Source organism: Eptatretus burgeri, chromosome 3, assembly GCF_056783735.1.
Source record: "Eptatretus burgeri isolate ZD-2024b chromosome 3, Ebu_testis_v1, whole genome shotgun sequence".
Lineage (NCBI taxonomy): Eukaryota > Metazoa > Chordata > Myxini > Myxiniformes > Myxinidae > Eptatretus > Eptatretus burgeri.
Window position 1 is genome coordinate 115,643,834 of NC_140963.1, and position 21,688 is coordinate 115,665,521.

Here is a 21,688-nt window from a genome sequence, read left to right on the forward strand (position 1 = left end):
TGCAGGGACGGGACGAACGGGAACTTTCTAGTTTTATATAAACCCAAACCAGCATCACCTTGACTCACCATTTTAAACCATTCACCCATACCCCTACCCCTTCGCCTGCCGGCTCTCCTGCCCCATTCTCAGTCCACGGATCACTCCTGCCCCTCTCCGGGCAGGCAAATCTATATGCTGCCTTGGTCTGTAATAGTGGGCATTAATTTACCGATACAATGGTGTTTGAACAGTAATAGCGAATATTGAGGGCTTCCCATTGATGGGGGGAGGGGGGGAGAGGAGCGTGGGAGAAGGGAAGGAGAACAAATTTACCTGTACAATTGTAATACTCTCTGCCACTACCACCAGGTAACGCTACACAGTACACATTTACATAAATAATTCATGCCCTCCCCCCCCCAGTGTGACCACTCCTCATTTTCATAAATGCCAAGGTGAGCCAATGAAAAAAGCCAAGAATACACAAGGTTTCAGAAAAGCGATGATAATAGAAAACCTATATTCCAAGAAAACCTATGGAAAACCAAGATGCCAAGGTGAACAACGAATAGCCAAGATCTTGTGAAAAAAGCCAAGGAGTGCTCACACTGCCCCCCCTTCCTCCACCTTCACAAGATGTTGCGGCCACATAGCCCATGTTACCCCACACATAAAGTTGTATTTGTACCCCGAGTTTGGAGTGTGTAACTTAATGGACGTGACCATGTATAGTTGAGTAGACATATATATGGGTCGCTGAAATAGGTGACCCTTATTGTCAGTAATTCTGTCTGTTTGTTTGGATGTTTGTTCGTTTGGCATCAGCATAATTGGTGGGTAAACGTGGGCGGATTTTGACGAATCTCGGGTGGTTGGTACATCTTATGACCTAGTGCTTTGGAAATTGTGATCGTTGCTAGGGACACTTTGGTTCCCGAGCAACAACCGAAAAACCTTCAAAATCGGTACCGTTCACGCGAAATCAATTCCGAAAGCCATTATCCCACGTAGGGTTATGAAATTTGGCACGAATGATCTACATGTGATGCCCTATCAAATATATTCCGGATTTTGTGATATATGGAATACTTTACTCGCAGTGCCCCCTACAATTAGGGTATGCGCGAAAATTGGCGAAAATTGAAGGCCCCCTAGCGACCAGGTGAGTGCATTGATACAAATGTAACTTTGCAGGTTCATGGTACTCGATGAGTACTACAACTTTGCCTCAGGACATATTGACCGATTTCGCTTAGGTCAGGGGTCAAAGGTCAATTAGTGCAAAAATCGATAATATGCGAGAGCTGGAGGTGCCTTCGCGCCAAATGCTACTCCTCCTCGGGTTATGGTCGGATGGTCATGAAAATTCACACTAATCGTCTCGAATACATTGTGCACAAACGATCGAGCCAGATTTTCGATTTAGATCTTTGTTCACCCACAGCACCCCCTCGAACTTTGGGATTTCTGATTTCAAACCGCATTTTAGGTATTTTTCATTCAAATGGATACCGAGTAGTTATCAGTAGATGGAACTGGATGAGATTTGATATGCATAATCTTAACGTGATTCCCTATCCGCTATATGACATCCATTTTGCTCTATATCTTATAGTTTCCATGCTCGGCGACCCATCGCCGCCTACCGGCTTGTGTCTGTGTGTATGTATGTATATATATATATATATATATATATATATATATATATATATATATATATATATATATATATATATATATATATATATATATATATATATATATATATATATATATATATACATATACATATATATATATATATATATATATATATATATATATATATACAGACAGATTTTTTGCCTTTTAGAGGTTTAGATATAATGTTGTGAGCTCTTTCTGCACCCACTGTCTAAGAAGGGTTCCTACTGTCATGGAAGGGTAAATGTGTTACCATAGGACCTGCTGCATTTAGCTCCTATTCACGCTTCTTATTCTTCCATCCCCGAAAGACAAGCTTTTCAAACAGGTATCTGATTCAATGGACACACATTTCTGTTCCTCGTAAATCGATTATTTGCTTTCCAACCGAGTAAATCTGTCATTGGCTTTCCAACAGGACCATTTTTATTAATCTGTGACAGCAGAAGCCCTTTAGAATGAAGGGTGACACATCGACAAACAGACGGATGCTTGTCCCTTTAGTGATAGATGACACCACCATTTTCATTTTCCTGCAACAGATCGATCAGTCGAGGTATTGGATTCAAAATTCTGCGAGAATCACGAAAAGTGGAAGATTATACCCATGATCCATGATATCATCATCTTAACATCATTGAGGCCTTACACTTGAAACGGGTCTCTCACATCCCGATGCCTTTCCTGACACCAATATCTGAATTAAGCCAGTTTCACTACTGAACGCCACAATAAGCTTCAAGAATCCAACAAAGTGTTCCAGTTCTTCCCATTCTCCACTTTGTATGCAGGAGAAGGGCTCCGATCACTCGGGTTATACAGTCCGCTTGAATTTAGCTATTTTGTGAGTTTTGGCACAAACGCATCTCTTCAATGTCAACAATGAAAACACTGTGTGCTCACAGTGAAGCATTTTCAGCCAAACTCAAGTAGATCCAGACTATGCTGCCTCATGATTTATGAGGCAAAACTTTTTTCTCTTTTTTTTAAAATTTATTACACATTTTCAAATAAAGATGGAACAAAAAATTGCTTTGACAATAAATATACACTTTTAAAAGTTGTGTTCTTTATAAATTGTTTCCTCGTGCCAACGTATTATAAATTTAAATCACGATCGCTACGATGCTGTGCAGCCGTTGCGTAATTCGAATCAACGTCGTTCCTGTTGTGTATGCAATGAAGACTATCTTGCATCATCGGTTATCTAATTCTTATGTACATGCATATGGGTGGGGAGAGATGGGAGAGATAGGACAGAAATTTTGGAGCAAAGGCAGAGGAGGTAAAGGGCATATATTGACAGGATGCTTTTTTTTTTTTGTATAGCTTGGTCGAGGCTCGTATGAGAGCTAACACACAACTCACAGCAAGGAGGCATGAGACAAGAGGGGCGGGAGTGGAAGGGACAAAACAGTGGGGAACAGACACATTAGGTGAACTGTGGAAGGGAGAGGGATGGGGATGGGACGCGGAACATGGCGAAGAGAAGATGGACATTTCAGGGACTTTCAGGAAGGAAAGCAGGAGAAATGAAGGAAGAGGGCTTGGGTGGATTATCGGGGGTAGAAAAGATCGAGGATTTGGATGGGGGAAGATAAGAGGTGGTGGTGAACAGCTGTTTTGAAAGCCTGGAGGGAAGAATGGGAAAGAATAGAGTGAGGAAGTTTATTCCAAAGGCGGGAAAAAAGAGGAATGAAAGAGTGAAGATGAGCTCAAATTGATGCTCAAATTGATGATGCTCAAATTCTTCTTCCCTAGTTGCGTACGTAATAAATGTATCACCTCTAATGCCAACTGGTTCGTGTGTTTGGAAGCAAGTCCCTTCCTGGTCTCTCGTTACTTTCCGTTGGCCGACTCGAAAGCCGTTTTGCAGTTGTCAATGCTCAAAGTGCTGCTTTCTTGGATCCTTGAGAAGGATCACTGGGGAACCCTGAGCAATAGCCCTGCTGGAGGGTTTAAGGTCTTACGACCATTGTTCTCATGAGACTAATCTCACGCTTGTCACGGACAGAAGGAAGGTTTCTCCAGGTGAGTGGCATGTGTAAATGCACGCCATGCCAAGCGTCAAATCTGGACTTACTCGAAGCCATGATAGCTCTTACTAACGTTCCTCCGCCTGGTGCGCTGAGCAGCTGCTCTGCTCTGAACATCTGCTTTACTATGCCTCCCACTTGGAAAGTCCTCTCTGTACAAAACCTCCACAGCTGATCTTTTACAATAACATTCTTATAAATATCATTTCCTTTTCACAACTCCTTGCTCGGGAGAGCCATAAAGGCACCCGATCCCATCAGAGTTTTGAAGCTTTATCCAGGCTTGCGTCGACCGGTTCACATTTGGATGGAAGATCTCCATGGGTGTTGGAGACTGATGGGGGTGGCAGGTGCTCACCTCTGGGTTGGAGATTGTCTGCACCTGAATTTGTCCCCCTGTGGCATCAGATAGGTGACTGCATCTCGACCGACGTCTTGGTGGAATGCCCAATGCAGAGGGTGGTGCATCTCTGAGCACACCCTTCTTATCGGCATCCTCCAGTGCGTCATTGCATGCCATCCATTCATCCATCCTGATGGACCATACTCTGTGCAGAGAGTTGGTGCTGCCTAAGCAGTCTCCTTGGCTCTTGGACACAATCCTGGATGGGTCGCCACTCCGACACAGGATACCAGCAAGCTGTCACTCATTTTGCCGACCTCGGAAGGATGACAGGCGGAGTCAACCCCAGGAGTCAATTTGAAGTCAATTTTAACTCAGGATCCAAGGATCACCAAGCCCACCACCCTAACCAATAAGCCAACACCAGGCATATATTGCGTGCCGGTTGCCTGGCTAAAGTTGCTGCCTGGACGATGGATTCTACATGTTGTTAAATCAAGGTCTAGTTTGTATCGGACTGAGCTTAAAGTGCATTAGATAACCAAACTGATAAAGTTATTAATAAAGGGTGGGTCCTGTGGCCATCCTTGCCTAAATTTCATTGTGTTGTCTTTCCTGGCATGAAAGTGAACGATCTTTAAAAGCAAAGTTTTTGAGCAAAAGTTGTCAAGCAGCATTTCAGCGGACCGAGAAGTCGTTATAGATCCCATCTGTGCCGTTCATGGGTCTTGGCGAGCAGCACCAGCTCTGTGGTCAGCACATAATTAACTTCGCGCCAAGCCGTGAGTTTGCTATACTCGTTTCGCATCTTGGGAATTCAATCGTGCCCGGTCTATAGACGGACGAGTTCACGTCATTGGTTACTTTATGCAAACTCTGCTTTCACGCCTAAGGTCAGAATTAGAATGGAACAGTAATCCTTCTGGTATGCCGTGCATGGGACTAACGTGTCCGGCCGGTCCGCTTGCGTGCCCTTTCTTACTCCGACAGAAACCCGATCGGGGTGTTGTGCACCTCACGAGGGACCATGTACCGACCCACCACTGTGTTGGTTGCGTGTATTTCACCTCGAAAAGTATCCCCTTGTAAACTCAAATGTGGAGACATATCCTGCTGCAGGGACTTTTAAACGTTCTTGAGTTGGGACCTTGTTGGCTTAAAGAAGCGGAAACTGAATTAGCTTTCCATTCCTGCTGCGCTGCCATGTCGATTTTCAGGGGGAAAAATGTTTGGTGAGGCGACCAGGTTCCCGTACCTTTTAATTACCTCCACCACCGAAGGTGAAGGAGGTTATGTTTTCACCCCTATCTGTCTGTGTGTTTGTTTGTTTGTGTACAGGATATATCAAAAAGTTGGGGACGGATCCTGATGAAATTTTGTGGACAGGTTGTGTGTGTGACATCGACGAATCGATTAGATTTTGCTGAAGATCCGGATCTGGATCCGACTACTACAATTATTTATTTTTTAAAGTGATTCTTCACCATTGAGAGATGGGGCTAAAAACGACACGTAGCATGATATCTAAAAAATGTATTGGGCCAGATATGTTCTCGTGGATCAGGCATTGCGTGGTGGAGGTATACGCCCTTCTCGTTGATATATGTGGCATTCTTTAAAATAATTATTAAAGTACGACAGGACAGTTGAATGATGAATGATCAGATAGGTGGGGCATATCAGTCGCACAGGTGGAGTCGGATGAGGTGGGGGGAGATGGCACCGATTATAAAGTTTCCTGTCTGGTGTGGAAGTTGTAACACCCGTCATGTAGGGTTGCTTCATGGCAATTAATTTCGTGATTTCAATGTCACACGTGGCGAAACGAGATGGAAATTTGGTGATGGATTGTAAATGTAGTTATGTTAAGGTATGGTCAGTAAGAATGAGCTTTAGTATTGACATAAAGTTCAGTTAATTGCATAGGGAAGGTGGGGCAAGATGATCCTGGTGAGAAAGGTGGGGCAAGATGATCCTGCTGAGAAAGGTGGGGCAAGATGATCCTGCTGAGAAAGGTGGGGCAAGATGATCCTGCTGAGAAAGGTGGGGCAAGATGATCCTGGTGAGAAAGGTGGGGCAAGATGATCCTGGTGAGAAAGGTGGGGCAAGATGATCCTGCTGAGAAAGGTGGGGCAAGATGATCCTGGTGAGAAAGGTGGGGCAAGATGATCCTGGTGAGAAAGGTGGGGCAAGATGATCCTGGTGAGAAAGGTGGGGCAAGATGATCCTGGTGAGAAAGGTGGGGCAAGATGATCCTGGTGAGAAAGGTGGGGCAAGATGATCCTGGTGAGAAAGGTGGGGCAAGATGCCCCATAACCTCCTTGGTCGTGGATCATCTGTTTCGGACCTTGAATATCTCCACAAAAGGACTCTCTCTTGTCTCGTTGATGGTATCTTGAGCAATTTTTTTCATGCAAAGGTGTTGAGTATACTCTGCGTATGTGTGTTTATATATATATATATATATATATATATATATATATATATATATATATATATATATATATATATATATATATATATATATATATATATATCATGGATTTAGCCCCACCATTCTCTCGTGTGAACGCACTGTACTCAACTGCAGTTATTTGTACTTCACAAAATGTGGGCCAAGAGCTCCGGTGGTGGCATTTGCATGGGGGTGTTCATGAATGGTTGTGGGTCAAAACCGAGGCCAAGTGACACATGAGGAGCTGGCACGTTGCTATGAGCAATTCAATAAAACATAGAACGAAGGAAAACGAGCAAGAAATCACAAAACAGTCAGTCGTACGCCGGGAAGGAATGCGTGACCTTGATGTACCTCGTAAGTGCTCTGGATGTCGCACGTGGCGGAACAAGCTCCGAATGACCGAAAACCGATCCATTTGACTTCATCACGAGTCCACACGGACTGATCCGCGGAGTGGTGAGAACACGGCAAAACACATTCACTCAAACGAAAGAGAGCCTGCGACGTACATTCACGTAACCTGTGACAGCTTAAGTCCCTTCGTGCGGGTGCGGTCGTCAACTGGAGGCACCTGGCGAGACGGCCGTCCATGAGGCGGGGCGTGGGGCGGCCCACGTACTGTTGTGGGGTGGCAGGACCAGCAGGGCGGCCTGAGCAGTGCACTGGGAGGGTCAGGAGAGAGCCGGGTCTGACGGACGGCTCGAGTTGCAGGAAGCTCATTCAGTACATCGGATTCACCCTATCCCCTCGTCACATCTGTCTCCCACTCGTTCTTCCCCACAGTCAACACCTGCCGTGAGTGGGACTAACACGCGTCATGTCGGGTCGCTTCATCACAACGTCCCCTCACGGAAGGGAACGCTCGACGGCGTTTGAGAAACATCGCGGTGTCCAGCGTGCATCGGTCGTGTCGTCACGGAGACCTGCCGGCAGGTTGCGTCCAGCAAGCGAAGCCTATGCCCCTCAGGTATGGGACGGATCGCACGTGGAACGTTCTCAGGTGCCCAGGCACCGGGCGCATGCAGGGTGATGACTATCCACATTCCCTACTCGTGTGGAAGGTAGCAGGGCCGTTCAAAATATTATCGGAACGAGATACTCAAATAGTCCAAGAAACGCCAAACTTTTTATTTATCAATACAAGTATAATTATTGAAAAAACAACAACAATGGGGGCCTGTACTGACAGAGCTTCAGGGCGTTCATAATTTGAGAATAGTTTCGAGGTTATAACTAATCCTCGACGGGACACCACTCCGTCGCATGATACTCAACTGAACCTTCACACAGTTCTCTTTTATGGTCACCTGGAGACACTTCTTTTTTGAGGGGGTTATACTTGTATATCGTTCTCTTTTTCTGATCACCTGGAGATGCAGTTCTCTTTTTATGGTCACCTGTACACTTCTGTTTTTCCAGTTACCTGTACATCATTCTCTTTTTATGGTCACCTGTACGCTTCTGTTTTTCCAGTTACCTGTACATCATTCTCTTTTTATGGTCACCTGTTCACTTCTGTTTTTCCAGTTACCTGTACATCATTCTCTTTTTATGGTCACCTGTACACTTCTGTTTTTCCAGTTACCTGTACATCATTCTCTTTTTATGGTCACCTGTACACTTCTGTTTTTCCAGTTACCTGTACATCATTCTCTTTTTATGGTCACCTGTCAACACTTCTTTTTTGGGGGGGGTTATACTTGTATATCGTTATCTTTTTCTGATCACCTGGAGATGCAGTTCTCTTTTTATGGTCACCTGTGCGCTTCTGTTTTTACAGTTACCTGTACATCATTCTCTTTTTATGGTCACCTGTTCACTTCTGTTTTTCCAGTTACCTGTACATCATTCTCTTTTTATGGTCACCTGTTCACTTCTGTTTTTCCAGTTACCTGCACATCATTCTCTTTTTATGGTCACCTGTCAACACTTCTTTTTTGGGGGGGTTATACTTGTATATCGTTATCTTTTTCTGATCACCTGGAGATGCAGTTCTCTTTTTATGGTCACCTGTACGCTTCTGTTTTTCCAGTTACCTGTACATCATTCTCTTTTTATGGTCACCTGTACACTTCTGTTTTTCCAGTTACCTGTACATCATTCTCTTTTTATGGTCACCTGTACACTTCTGTTTTTCCAGTTACCTGTACATCATTCTCTTTTTATGGTCACCTGTACACTTCTGTTTTTCCAGTTACCTGCGCATCATTCTCTTTTCCGGTGATACTTGTACACCATTTAATTTTATTTTCCTGTTATTCCTGTCACCTGTTTGCTTTTCTTCGTTGTACCTGTATTGCGTTATCTTTTCCTGGTCACCTGTACACGTTTCTGTGTTTGAAACTGTCTGCCAAAGCACGTCGACGTTTTCTCTTTGAGACCAATTCTGATATCCATGCCTATGATGATTTTCATGTGATCATGATGAACATTTCTCTTGTTCAGAGTTTTCATGGAGTCGTTTACTTCACCAAGCGCAAGCAGGCTGCAGGAAAGCCGGCTTGATGTTGAATGCTTCGTATATTGATTCTGATGTACCGTACTCTGTTGCAGAACATCGGTGCTGCCGAAACAGTTTGTTAGCAAGGGTGATACTGAGTGGTTTAATTTGCCTTTGCATTCCAAGCATTAGTTAGGGCAGGAATTTGTAATTTGTTCAGGGTGCCGGTGATAGCTCGCCTTCTTTTCACAAAGGACACCGTGCGATGTTTAACGCCACGAAATAATGCTGGCAGATGGGACGCCCGCTTAAAATCCACCCAAGGGATCGCACACACATTGAGCAACTGCCCTGCCTGTGAAACACGGGGATGGTACTTTATAGCTGGGCTGGGATTCAAACCCAGGTTAGACAGCTGAGAAGCGAGTGTGCGTACCTCTTGGCCATCCTGATAGTCTATGCTTCATATCGGGTGCTGCAATTGTAATAGTTCCACATTCGTGCAATGGCCCAACCTCGACTGACTGCTCATCCAGTGTGCTCCTCGGGAAGTGGAACGCTCCACTCGGATCACGAGCCTTCCACGCTTCCTCAGCGTGCGGCGGGCAGCTCCACGAGTGTGACGTGAGTGCGAGATGCCCCCACTGGCTGTGCGCCTGCAATCTGTCCGTCTGGCATGTGGCGATGCTTTTTACACACTCACCATTGTATGTTCTACGCTCCGTCATCATGCACACTCCTCCATCGTACAAACTCTGCATTGCATCATGAAATGCTATGCGCATGTGACGTTGTTTCCACGTTGAACGTCTTGCCAAGACCTCCCAGAAAGCTCGTGTGGTGTTCTGGGGTGCGTTGACGTAGCCCCAAAATGTTGGCATGCCATCGTACGGGAGAATTGTGTTTGTTTCCAGGTAATGCCTGCGGTTTTGAATGATGCCGTTGTCTTGCCTCATTGACATCGCCTTCAAATTGACAACCCTCCCAAACTCCAGCCGCTGATCGTAAAAAATCTAAGCCGTCATGTTATATTTAGCCAGTTATACAACTAGGTCAGGAACACGACCCTGTTCTTCTTAATGTCCAATCTATACATGGGAACTGTCAGTGGTCGTAAACCCTGATTTCTATTTTATTGCGTCATGCAATGGCAGGTGTGGAGGCCCCTTCCACGGTTTATCCTGGATATTCCTTTTTCCCCTCCTTAATCCTTCCCTCTTCCAACTTCCTTTCCCTCTTTTCCCCTATTCTACATAATTTCCCTGTCCTTTATATCCCCCTCATGACTTCTCGTCCCATTCTTTTGTACTTTATCTTTCCCATTTTATGCCTCCCATGCCATCCTCCCAACCACTCTATGAATATGTAGTGCATTGAGAAAAGTTATTGGATGCGACTAAAAAGATTCCAAGGCAAGATACGCCAGCATTAAAACAAACAAAAACTTTTCAATCCATTAGTAGGCCTACATAATGTTACCCTGCGTGTCCAAAGCAAAAAGCGTGGTTAAGCAATCGCTTCACTTTGGCTGTCTGTCCACAAGCATCAGTTTATGATCGAGTAACAACTTGATTTCAATCGGATGTTACATTTCGAACATGAATCGGAACCTGAATCGGGAAAACAAACCTGCAGTCCCGCAGTACTTTGGCTCTGAATTTGTCCTGATCGCACACGCACTGAGAGGAGTGAGATCATTGTTTTACTCTTTCTGCCTGCCTGGCAGTCAAACAAAAGTAAAAATCATTCCAAACAGGAAGCTTACTGTTTTTAAGCGACATCATAAAGGACACAAACAACAAGCACAAATAACTAATGTGACGTGTTAAATAAGGTGGTGTGATAGCCACTGCGTCAAGGGCGGTAAACTTCCGAAAAAAAACTTTTTTTTTCTATCGCCTTTAAAGTCTTTATTTTATTTCAATTGAATTTTATAGGTCAACACTGCAGAACACAAATCACCCTTTTGGCACTTTCAAAACGCTTCCGTTCAGCAGTATTTGTGCAAAATATTACGGAATTTCAATTCCTCTCGACCAATCAAATTCACTGCTTGCAGCGCATCCCTATATCCTTCTTTTCTCAATAATGTGTGGGTAAGGTATTCTATGAGCTCTCTTGTTACCTTTGCCACCAAAGGTGGAAGGAAGTTATGTTTTCACCCCCTGTCTGTCTGTTTGTTTGTTGGGTCGCCGAAATAGGTGACCCTTATTGTCAGTAATTCTGTCTGTTTGTTTGGATGCTTGTTCGTTTGTCATCAGCATAATTGGTAGTAAACGTGGGCGGATTTTGACCAAACTCAGGTGGTAGGTACATCTTATGACCTAGTGCTTTGGAAATTGTGATGGTTGCTAGGGACACTTTGGTTCCCTAACAACAACCGAAAAACCTTCAAAATCGGTACCGTTCACGCGAAATCAATTCCGAAAGCCATTATCCCACGTAGGGTTATGAAATTTGGCACGAATGATCTACAGGTGATGCTCTATCAAATATATTCCGGTTTTTGTGATATATGGAATACTTTACCTGCAGCGCCCCCTACAATTGGGGTATGCGCGAAAATTGGCAAAAATTGAAGGCCCTCTAGCGACCAGGTGAGTGCATCGATACGAATGAAACTTTGCAGGTTCATGGTACTCGATGAGTACTACAACTTTGCCTCAGGACATATTGACTGATTTCGCTTAGGTCAGGGGTCAAAGGTCAATTAGTGCAAAAATCGATAATATGCAAGAGCTGGAGGTGCCTTCGCGCCAAATGCTACTCCTCCTAGGGTTATGGTCGGATGGTCATGAAAATTCACACTAATCGTCTGGAATACATTGTGCACAAACGATCGAGCCGGATTTTCTATTTAGATCTTTGTTCACCCACAGCACCCCCTCGAACTTTGGGGATTTCCGATTTCAAACCGCATTTTCGGTACTTTTCATTCAAATGGATACCGAGTAGTAGATGGATATCAGTAGATGGAACTTCAAATGGATATCAGTGGATGGAACTCGATGAGATTTGATATGCATAATCTTAAGGTGATTCCCTATCCGCTATATGACATCCATTTTGCTCTATATCTTATAGTTTCCATGCTCGGCGACCCATCACCGCTTATCGGCTTGTCTGTTTGTTACTTACGAAATCTAAAGATTTCGTAAGTATATTGATCACTTCCGTCCTCTGTTTGTGTGTTTGTTTGTTTGTTTGTAGCACGATAACTCGAGAACGGAAGAAGCTACCAACGTCAAATTACACCACGTGATTCAGGAGGGCGATGTCTAGCGCTGATTAGATTTTGGTCAAAATCGGTCAAGGGTCAAGGTCAAAGTGAGGTCAAACATCCAAAAAATGATCACTCGAGAAAAGTTACCACAGGTATTGTTGACGGAGTGTGAGTTTGGAAGATCGAGGTAAGTTCGGCGGAATTTGTGTGTCAATTCGTCGAGTTTCGGGTGTTTAAAAATTTTCAGTGTTATAAAATAATATTAAATAATTCCGGAAATTCCTGTGGAGAAATGGAGTATTTTTGCTTCGCTCGACGTTACGAGTTCGTTTTAACTTCGATTTTAATTTTGCCTTCGGTTTTTGTGATCGCTTAGGATGCTTAAAACTCGGTTGTCGAAATTCGGGTAAAAATCGGAAGTTTTGGAGACGTTTTAAGATTGTATAAAAATATTTCACCTGCCGCGTCACGGCTCGTCACGTGGCGCAGCGTGCTCGAGCAGACGCGTCGTTGAGTCACGTAAAGGTTTTGCGTGTGCGCGCTTACGTCATCACGCTCGCTCCGGCGTCCTTTCGAGTTGACGGGGGCGTCGAGTGTGACCTTTACGTTACGTTAATCCGCGGTAACTCGAGAACGGAAGAAGCTACCAATGTCAAATTACACCACGTGATTCAGGAGGGTGATGGCAAGCGCTGATTAGATTTTGGACAAAATTGGTCAAAGGTCAAGGTCACAGTGAGGTGAAACATTCCATTTTTTTTTGATGGTTTGGTACAGAATCATCGTAGAAACTTCTGGTTTTCGTTGCTACCTTCTCTGGAGACAGCTTTTATTAGACAAGGTCAGAGGTCAAGTTGACGATTTCGTAAGTACCAGTCTATGACTGCTTGTTTGTTTGTTTGTATGCAGGATATCTCAAAAAGTTGTGGACAGATTCAGATGAAACTTGGTGGACAGGTTGGGTGTGCGATGTGGACAAACTGATTCGATTTTGGTGAAGATCCGAATCCGGATCTGGATACGAGAATTATTTAATTTTAAAGTGATTCTTCACCATTGATTCGGGCTAAAAACGATATGGTACTTTATAGCATGATGTTTCAAAAAATTTATTGGGCCCGATATGTTCTCGTGGATCAAGCATTGCACGGCAGAAGTATGCGCTCTCCCGAGTGCCCTTCTCGTTTAAAAATCTTTTCGAACCCTACTTATGAATACCTACTAGCAGTGTACACTCAAATATTGAAAAGTAAATCGACCTTTCTGGCACTCATGTATCTTATTCGTAAAACTTTTTGGACTCTACTCGTATGTAGATAGACCTTACGGGGCTACATAATGCACGTGCAACATTTCCACCAAGTGGGCGTGCGTGCGTGTTTCAAGTTTGTCTCCAGTCAGCTGTACTGTCATTGTTGCATCAATATCATAGTCGTAACTTTGTTATAAAAAGCACAATAAGATCTTTTGTGAGGCTGAGGATCTCATTGATTTCTCTCAGATCAACAGTGGTATCGGAACAATAAATTTGTACTGCGTTCAAGGTACAAACCAGTCCTCACACGTCGGTGCAGAGGTATTGCACTCACCTTTTCATCTGTCCAGTCCGAGTTTGATTCCAAACCCAACTTTCCCCAATAAACACTTCACTTATGTCTGCAGTACTTGGTTATGTTTATTGCATTGTATTGACGACTGGCAGGATAGCTTTGGTCCGAGAGTTATGCATACTCCCCACAAAGCTGTCTAATCTGGGTTTGAATCCTGACCCAGCTATAAACTGTTATCCTGGTGTTTCACAGGCAGGGTGATTCATCAATGTGTGTACCATCCATCGGATGGACGTTAAACGGATGTCCTGTCTGCCGGCATTAGTTGGTGGACATTAAAGATCCAACAGCGTCATTCATGAAGAATAGACAAGCCATCACTAGCAGCCTGGCCAAATTCCAAATTCCTGAACTGACTTCCTGTGTCGGAGTGGCAACCCCTCCACGATTGTCGCGCCGAGCCAAGAAACTGTTTTGGCAGAACTGATGCTGTGTGTGGCACATTGTGATGAAATTGTATTAAATACAAGTGCGTAAGCTAACCTGAGAACCTGGTCCTCTTCCAATGCTTTTGAGTCCATGTTATTTCAATATAGAATGATGTATCTGTGATCAATCAATAAAAACTACCATCATTTGCTTTGAAAAATCAATGCTGGCTCGATATCGATAACTTCATGTGACGTCTTACGAGTTCAACTCTGCCCTCCTCCCACCCCCACAGATCTGCTCCTACTATATACATTTGTCTGCAAATGCAACAAAAAGCCATCAATAGTTTATATTTGAAAAGATCAATGTCAGTTAATGTTGTAATGATCTGATAGTCGATGCATTTGGTAACATCCATAAGTTGTTTATAAGTAACTTTCATCCACAATTAATTCACCACACTCGGATGGTTAATGTTTCTCCATACAGAGGCTGTGACTAACTCGTGGAAGAACAAAAGGAATCCCTCATTCCTGGTACATTCAAAATGATAACTTAAAGCAAACTTTATTACCTCCTCCACTGAAGGTGGATGGAGGTTGTGTTTACATTCCTCTCTGTCTGTCTGTGTGCAGTATATCTTAAACATTTATGGACGGATTCAGACAAAACTTGGTGGACAGGTTGGGTGCGTGACAAGGACAAATTGATTGGATTTTGGTGAAGATCCAGATTCGGATCCAGATACAATAATTATTTAATTTTCTCAGTGAATCTTCACAATTGAGAGATGGGGCCAAAAAACGATAGAAAGCATGATATGTCAAAAAGTTGCGGACGAGTTATGACAAAACTTGGTGGATGAGTCGGTCAGGTGACCAGAACAAGCCGATTAGATTTTGGTTCACGTATGGATCCAGATCCAGCCTCTCAATGGGATACAAAACGTAAACTGTTCAACCTGGCAGAGGTATGTGCTCCGTCGGGTGCCGTCCTAGTTGTTTCTTGAAATTCAACAGACAAACTAAAAAGGTGAAAGAGAAGCATCAGTTGCTCCAACCACAAGAAGAAAAATCTTATCATTTCCCTTGAAATTCCATGGCATCCACCAACGAATGACTTGTAATTCATTTTATTTTTTATTTCTGAATGACAACCTTGACAGTTTGTCCTTGGAGTGACTGACGTTATAAATGTGAAAAACGTCAATCCAGAGGGAATGCCGACAAGATAATGTGACTGCGAAATAGATTTGACATTATTGTACAGAAGCTTAAAGATCGTTATGTTGAATGAATGAAAATGACTGCTTGCAAGTGGTGGCTGTAGTATAATTCAGGGTTAGAATCTCCAGTGAATCAGGATGTCCAGTTTTGGTTGGTTAGGTGTCCACAAGTTTATTTTGGGATGATCTTTTGGCCCAAAGGCCTCAAAAACACCGAGCATTCAACTGCGATCACGGCCAATGAGCGCTGCGTGCGCTCATCATCTGCTCCTGCTCGTCCCTCTCTTCCGCGGAAACGCAGGACGAGGAGAACGCATCGTTGTCACCCCACCTTCCTTCTCGACCTCATCGTTTGTCTCGATGGCCGGTCGGCAAGCTAAGAGTCACAGAGGCAGAGACTGGCTTTGTGCTTCCAGAAAGAGCAGCGAGAGAGCTCGGACTCGAGGTAGTCGGAGCGGAGACAAGACGTCCGGTGCTGGGAGCCCGCTGCCTGTCCGCTGCTGTCTCAGTTGCTGGGATTTTGCCAAAAGGCCGGTGAGTGGCGGAAACATGGCGGGTCCCAGAGAATGCGATCGCTGGATTTTTTTTTCACGGTTGTTTTTTGGGGAAACTAAGAAAAGCAACCGAAGCGTCACGTCGTGCCATCGGGAACGCTGATTACGATGCAAGGGCGCACGTTTGCGTCAAGTCTCATGGTGTCGGGTTATTCACGGTGTGAACGTTGCACACGAATCCATGCAACGCGTGTTTGGTTAAAGGATTCCTGGAGCGGCAATGCAACACGACCCATCATCGGATATCGCTTCACACTTCTTGGCAATGGTCCTCCACGTCCGATCTGTGTTCTGTGTCCCCACCTCTGTATGCCCGAGTTCATGCTTTACCCTGCAGCGGGTGTTGCATCTCACATAGCAAATGGTCTTCAGCACTGTGCTGTCCACAAACCTGAATGCTCTCATTTGCCCTATTTGGCAACACCATGCATATTGAGGAGGTTAATAATATGGTGTTTATCCGCCCTGAAAATGGGATTATTATTATTTTTTTTAACTTCCCATTCTGAACTCATCGCTTCTGTTGTTGCACCTGCTTAATTGCTTTGAGACTTACCATTCGCGGGGTTATATCAGTTGTGGACTTGGAAGGGTACTCGTGGTGAAGTGGTCAGTCGCACAGTCAGTCGTACTGGGATCTTTGTTTATTTATTTATTTATTTGACTGGGTGACTGGCCCAAAAAAGGCACGCTGTGTTGCAAGGGTCTATTCTATTCTTTCATATGCACCAAGTGGCTGAGGGTTTGCATCATTGCTGGAAACATGGCGACGCTGCTGATGCAGTACCCCCTGTAGGTTCGCGCAGTAACTTGGAATTTGGCCAGGGTTCCGGCGATAACTCGCCTACTCTCAGAGAAGGACTCCATGGGATCTTTATTACCCACCGACTGATGCTAGCAAACAGGACATCCAGTTTAACACCCATTTGAGGAGTGGGTGTGCACCTTTATGGCTTGCCATGCCTGCGAAAGACAATCGTGAGAGTTTATAGCTGGGCCTAGACTTTAACTTAACCTATGCGAGCCAGTTCAGTGGTGAGTGTGCATATCTCGAGGCTATCGAGCCAGCCCGTTGCAAAAGTCATGTGGGATACTCATCTCACAATCTTTGCAGTTGGAATAGCTGGCCTAACCTCATCGTATGAGCCTGCCCCCCTTGCTGGCATCGCGCTGGTCAGCAATTCAAGTGAGACACCATATTGAATCCAGAACTTATAAATGTCAGAAACAAGCATGACTACGCTACTGAGCTTCACTCACTGCCATTGTTTCATTAATACAATAGTCCATATCTCATTGTAAAAGGCACAGTGAGATATTTTGTGAGGTTACATAGGCAGGATGTTACATCATCAAGTGTGCCGTCCCTCATATAGACATTCTGCCTGGTGTCTGCTCGCGTTGGTGGATGGTATAGGTACCGCAGTGTTATTACTAGTACCCTGAACAAATTGCAAATACCTGCCGAAATCAGCTCCCGATTAACATCAGGCTCGATGAGCTGCTTTGTGCACCCTCACCCCCCCTCCCCCCAAAAAAAGTACTTGGGATCAATTGGGACTGTTGACAAAGTACTTGTTGTCTTGCTTGGCATTTGTGTGGAATATTTCCATGTCATCTGATAATATCCAGAGTGATTCTCCAGTTATGGTTATTTTAATAAGACAGCATAACTCGTCTGAGGCATTTGGTTCGTAAGTTGATCCCCGATGGTGTTGAATCCAAATTGAACTGGAAGGGCACTCGGTAGAGCGCATACCTCCGCCACGTCATTCCTGATCCACAAGAACATATCGGGCCCAATACATTTTTGAAATATCATGCTCTGCAGTACTGTATCGTTTCCAGCCCTATCTCTCAATGGTGAAGAATCACTGAAAACATTGTCAGTTCCAGATCCGGATCTTCACCAAAATCGAATCGATTCTTCCTCGTCACACACCCAACGTGTCCACAAAATTTCATCCGGATCTGTCCTCAACTTTTTGAGATATCCTGCACACACACACACACACACACACACACACACACACACACACACACACACACACACACACACACACACACACACACACACACACACACACACACACACACACACACACACACACTGAAAACGTAACCTCATTCACCTTTGGTGACGGAGGTTATCAACGACAGCTCTATTATAGTGCCAGCAGGTGGCGCTGCATCTTGGAGCATGCTCTCCTGAGGATTTCAACCTGATGCCAATTTTCTTGCTGGTTGTTTAAGTTCGAGATCCTACTTTGACTTTCGAAAGGAGCATGCCCCTGTGTACTGTTACCTTAACCAAACTATTGCTCGGAGTTGGCTGTACATGTAGCGCTACCTGCCCGAGCTGGGAATACGAGGATGTGGATACGACATCTGCGCCGTCTTCCATGAACACCATGTGACGTATTATGATCAGTGGCTGAAAAAAATTCTCGACACCCTTGCAACCTGCTGAAAGGAACGCCTTCAACGACCAATGAAAGCCATCATTGCAATCCGAATGAGAACAATCCATTCTGAAATATTCTGCCTAAACGGAAATGACTGTTGACGCATTTGCTCCGCGACTTGCTTCATGCAAACACCTGTACGTGGTAACTCTCTGTTGGCAATTTCTCACTCAAAATAGCTGAGGGCCCAGTTATGAGGTGACGCGACTCTTGCGTGAGCGTACGTGAGGTGTGGTGGCGTGGAAACATTAGATGCCAAACTGTAAAGATCACAGGGAACGCACCCCCTTGGGGCTCGCAGACTGAGAACTCACTTGCATCTTGGTCACATGGGTGGCATGTACGTGCAAGGCTTGACACGATAGGAGTAGGACTGCCTGGGAGCCGTGAGCTCGCCGCAATGTGCGTGTGGAGTCGTAGTAATTGCTACAAGTGGTATTTTGACAACGCAGAAGCTTGTGACGCACTGCCGTCGCTCACAGAAGATCGACCGGCTCGATAATGGTAGATTTTAATTTTTTTTTTGTTTTTTTCCTTCTTCTTCTTTGTCTCTTTCTATTTCATTTGCCAAAGGCAGGACAATTGCAAGGAGAGGTTGAGTAATTGACACGTGCGACACTTGAAAATCCACACGTCAACAGGCACTCTCACGGAGAATTTTTTTTATTACCTCTTGTGTTGCTCATCTCCGAACACGAGGAATTTGGTTTCTGACTTCATGTAATCTGCTCGATCCTCCATTCCTGGTTTGTCATTACAATCTGTTAATTTTCAAGTTTTTTTAATTTTTTTTTTGAACATCTACTTCTACTTCTACAAGATGAGTCGGTTTGTTTTTTCCGAAGCTTCTCAAGACAAATGCGACGCCGTTAATGATGAATCAAATGTATAAAGATTACACGTGTGAGTAATGATGCAATTCGTGAATGTCGCTGTAAATCCAGAAAATTCAGATTTTTATTTAGTTATTTATTTATTTTTGTTTGGAAGATGTGCGACAAGCTTTGTGTGCAAACAGAGTCTCGACTCAAGGAAGAGCAGGTTATCGATGGTTGAAGAAACCATGTTGAGAGTGTTTCAGTGGGTCAATAGGCAGACTCAAGGGGATTCCTGAATGAACAGGAGAGAGAGGAGGCAAAGAAACGGATTAACCTGCAAGTTGAGGCAGGGGAGGATTAATGATGATGATGATGATGATGATGGAGATGATCACAGGTCAGAATGGTGTATGACCTGGGGTGACGGTGTACTGATAATGTGTGGGATTTCATCGACTGAGAAAAACAAGGTTCCGCTAGTTGGAGACGACAAAAGGATCAAAGAGTGGAGGTGAGAAGCAAGTTTCCAAACTTTTTGGAGTTTCATGAGGAGCTTCCTTGCTCTTCCATGAGCCTCGCTCCTCGAAAGAAAACGAAAAAGGTTTTTTCTGGAAGAATATGTGTGAACTGAAGGGATGGGGGAGGGCTGGAGGGATGGAAGAGCAGAGGGAACAAGACCTGAGGCAAAGCAGTATAAAACAGAGAGGCCGTTAACATGTCTGCGATGAGAGAGAGCAACAAGGCCTGTACTGCTTTAAAAAAAAAAAAATCAGATGCCAATGATGTTGAGAGCTTTGATTTCCCATCTTCTCAGGATGCAAAGGGTGAAGTGTGGCCACCATCACTTAGGGGGAAGAGCAGGAATCCATTGAACGATGGAGTACGGTTTTCGAGGCTGTGAGAAGTTCAAATTTACCGAGGAAGGACTTGGCACGATGGAGGAGGCCCAGTCTGCACTTGGCTTTGAAGGCCAGGTTTGATACATGTCGTCGCTCAGGGGAGATCATATCTCATAGTGTGTGTGGCCCAGCAGTTTGGGAGAGTGAACCTGTTCCAATGGTTGATGAAGGAAATAGATGGGTGGGTTTGTGAGATGATCTTATGAGAGTGACAGGGTAAGAACGTGAGATTTAGTTGGATTGAAAAACATGTCCCAAGCATCAGATCCACAGTCGATCCCTTTCAGGTCAGCAGAGGGGGCAATCTGCTGCTGCCGGCCTGTCTATGGGACTTGCTATTATACGGAATAGTGTGGCATCGTCCGTGAAGAGCAATATAATATTCTTAGAATCTGTCAGCTTTGGAAAAGCTTTAGAGAGCTTGCGTCGATCTGCCAAACTTGCCGGTTGAATTCGGACTTGCTTTGAATGAGGTCTGATAATGGTTGTGGAATATCTATGGGAAGAGGTCTTCGTCATCAGGTGGGAAGAGCTTTTTTTTCTCAGTGGAGAAGTACAACACGATTGATGAAAAGCAAATGTTTTTTTGGCCCGACAGATAGCCCGAGTGATTCTTTTTGCTCATTCCTGGAAAATGTAAAACTTTTAGTGATGCTTTATCAATCGTTCCATCGATTTTTGGTATGATTCCTGGCTGGCTGCCGAATTCCTGAAGCCTTGCTCGTCTTGACCTGTTTGTACACACCCATCCTTGGAAAATTCCTTTGGGCATGCGGAATTGCCGAAGGGTTAGAACACACTACAGTACACTTAAAAAAAACGTTTTTGGGACATATTAATGGATTTGTATCATTTTTTTTTCTTATAACCTCACAGTAAATATATTTGTAAGTTCCTCTTTGGTTTTCTCCTAAAATTCACTCTTTTCGCCATACCTTGGTATACATGGTGCACCGATGGCAACTTCATGTGAATAGTAATTATCACCCCGTGCATGAAGCGCAAAGCAGGGTTAAGCAGTTGGTTGCATCAGTCGATGATCGAGGAGTCTGCAGGTGTCGGGCTATGATCAAGAAACGACTTGATTTCAATTGAATTTTATATTTTGAACACTGTAGAACACGAATCAGAACGTGAAACCTGCAATTTCGAGGTGCTTTGGCTCTGAATTTGGCAGATTGTGTATTCTGTCTAAACTGTTGGCTTAATGGTGAAGGTGGCTGACTTAAAGAGCTGAGGATCTTGAGTTTGAGCCCTCTCGTCTCCGTGAGATAACACTCGGTGGGTTGACTCGGCCTGTCATCCTTCCGAGGTCAGCAAAATGATTACCAGCTTGCTGGAACCGGGGGTACCGCATCAGCGGCACAGCCGCGCTTCCACAAATGACGCAACCAGCAGGCACAGGCTACATACAAAATAATATAAATTATAATAACAATAGTCTGTGTGCCTGTCTGGCAATTATACAAAATTGAAAATCATTCCAAACAGGAAATGTACTGTTTTTAGGGACGTCATAAAGGACACAAACAACAGGCACAACTAACTAATTTAACCTGTGAAATAAGGTGGTGTTAACG

At 44.3% G+C, this 21,688-nt stretch overlaps 1 protein-coding gene across 4 annotated transcripts in view; it reads left to right on the forward strand.

The window, feature by feature from the left end:
- The first annotated feature begins 6,725 nt into the window (after positions 1 to 6,725).
- The window catches only part of LOC147030789 (uncharacterized), a 682,768-nt gene continuing 667,805 nt past the window's right edge, over positions 6,726 to 21,688 (forward strand). The window contains exon 1 of one of the 4 annotated variants that reach the window (XM_085875201.1): positions 6,726 to 7,469. In XM_085875201.1, coding sequence (XP_085731327.1) covers positions 7,320 to 7,469 — 150 coding nt within the window. In that variant the 5' untranslated portion in view covers positions 6,726 to 7,319. Of the gene's footprint in view, positions 7,470 to 8,366; positions 15,907 to 21,688 lie in introns of those variants that run through there. The other 3 variants (XM_085875200.1, XM_085875199.1, XM_085875198.1) reach the window with 3 other exon arrangements.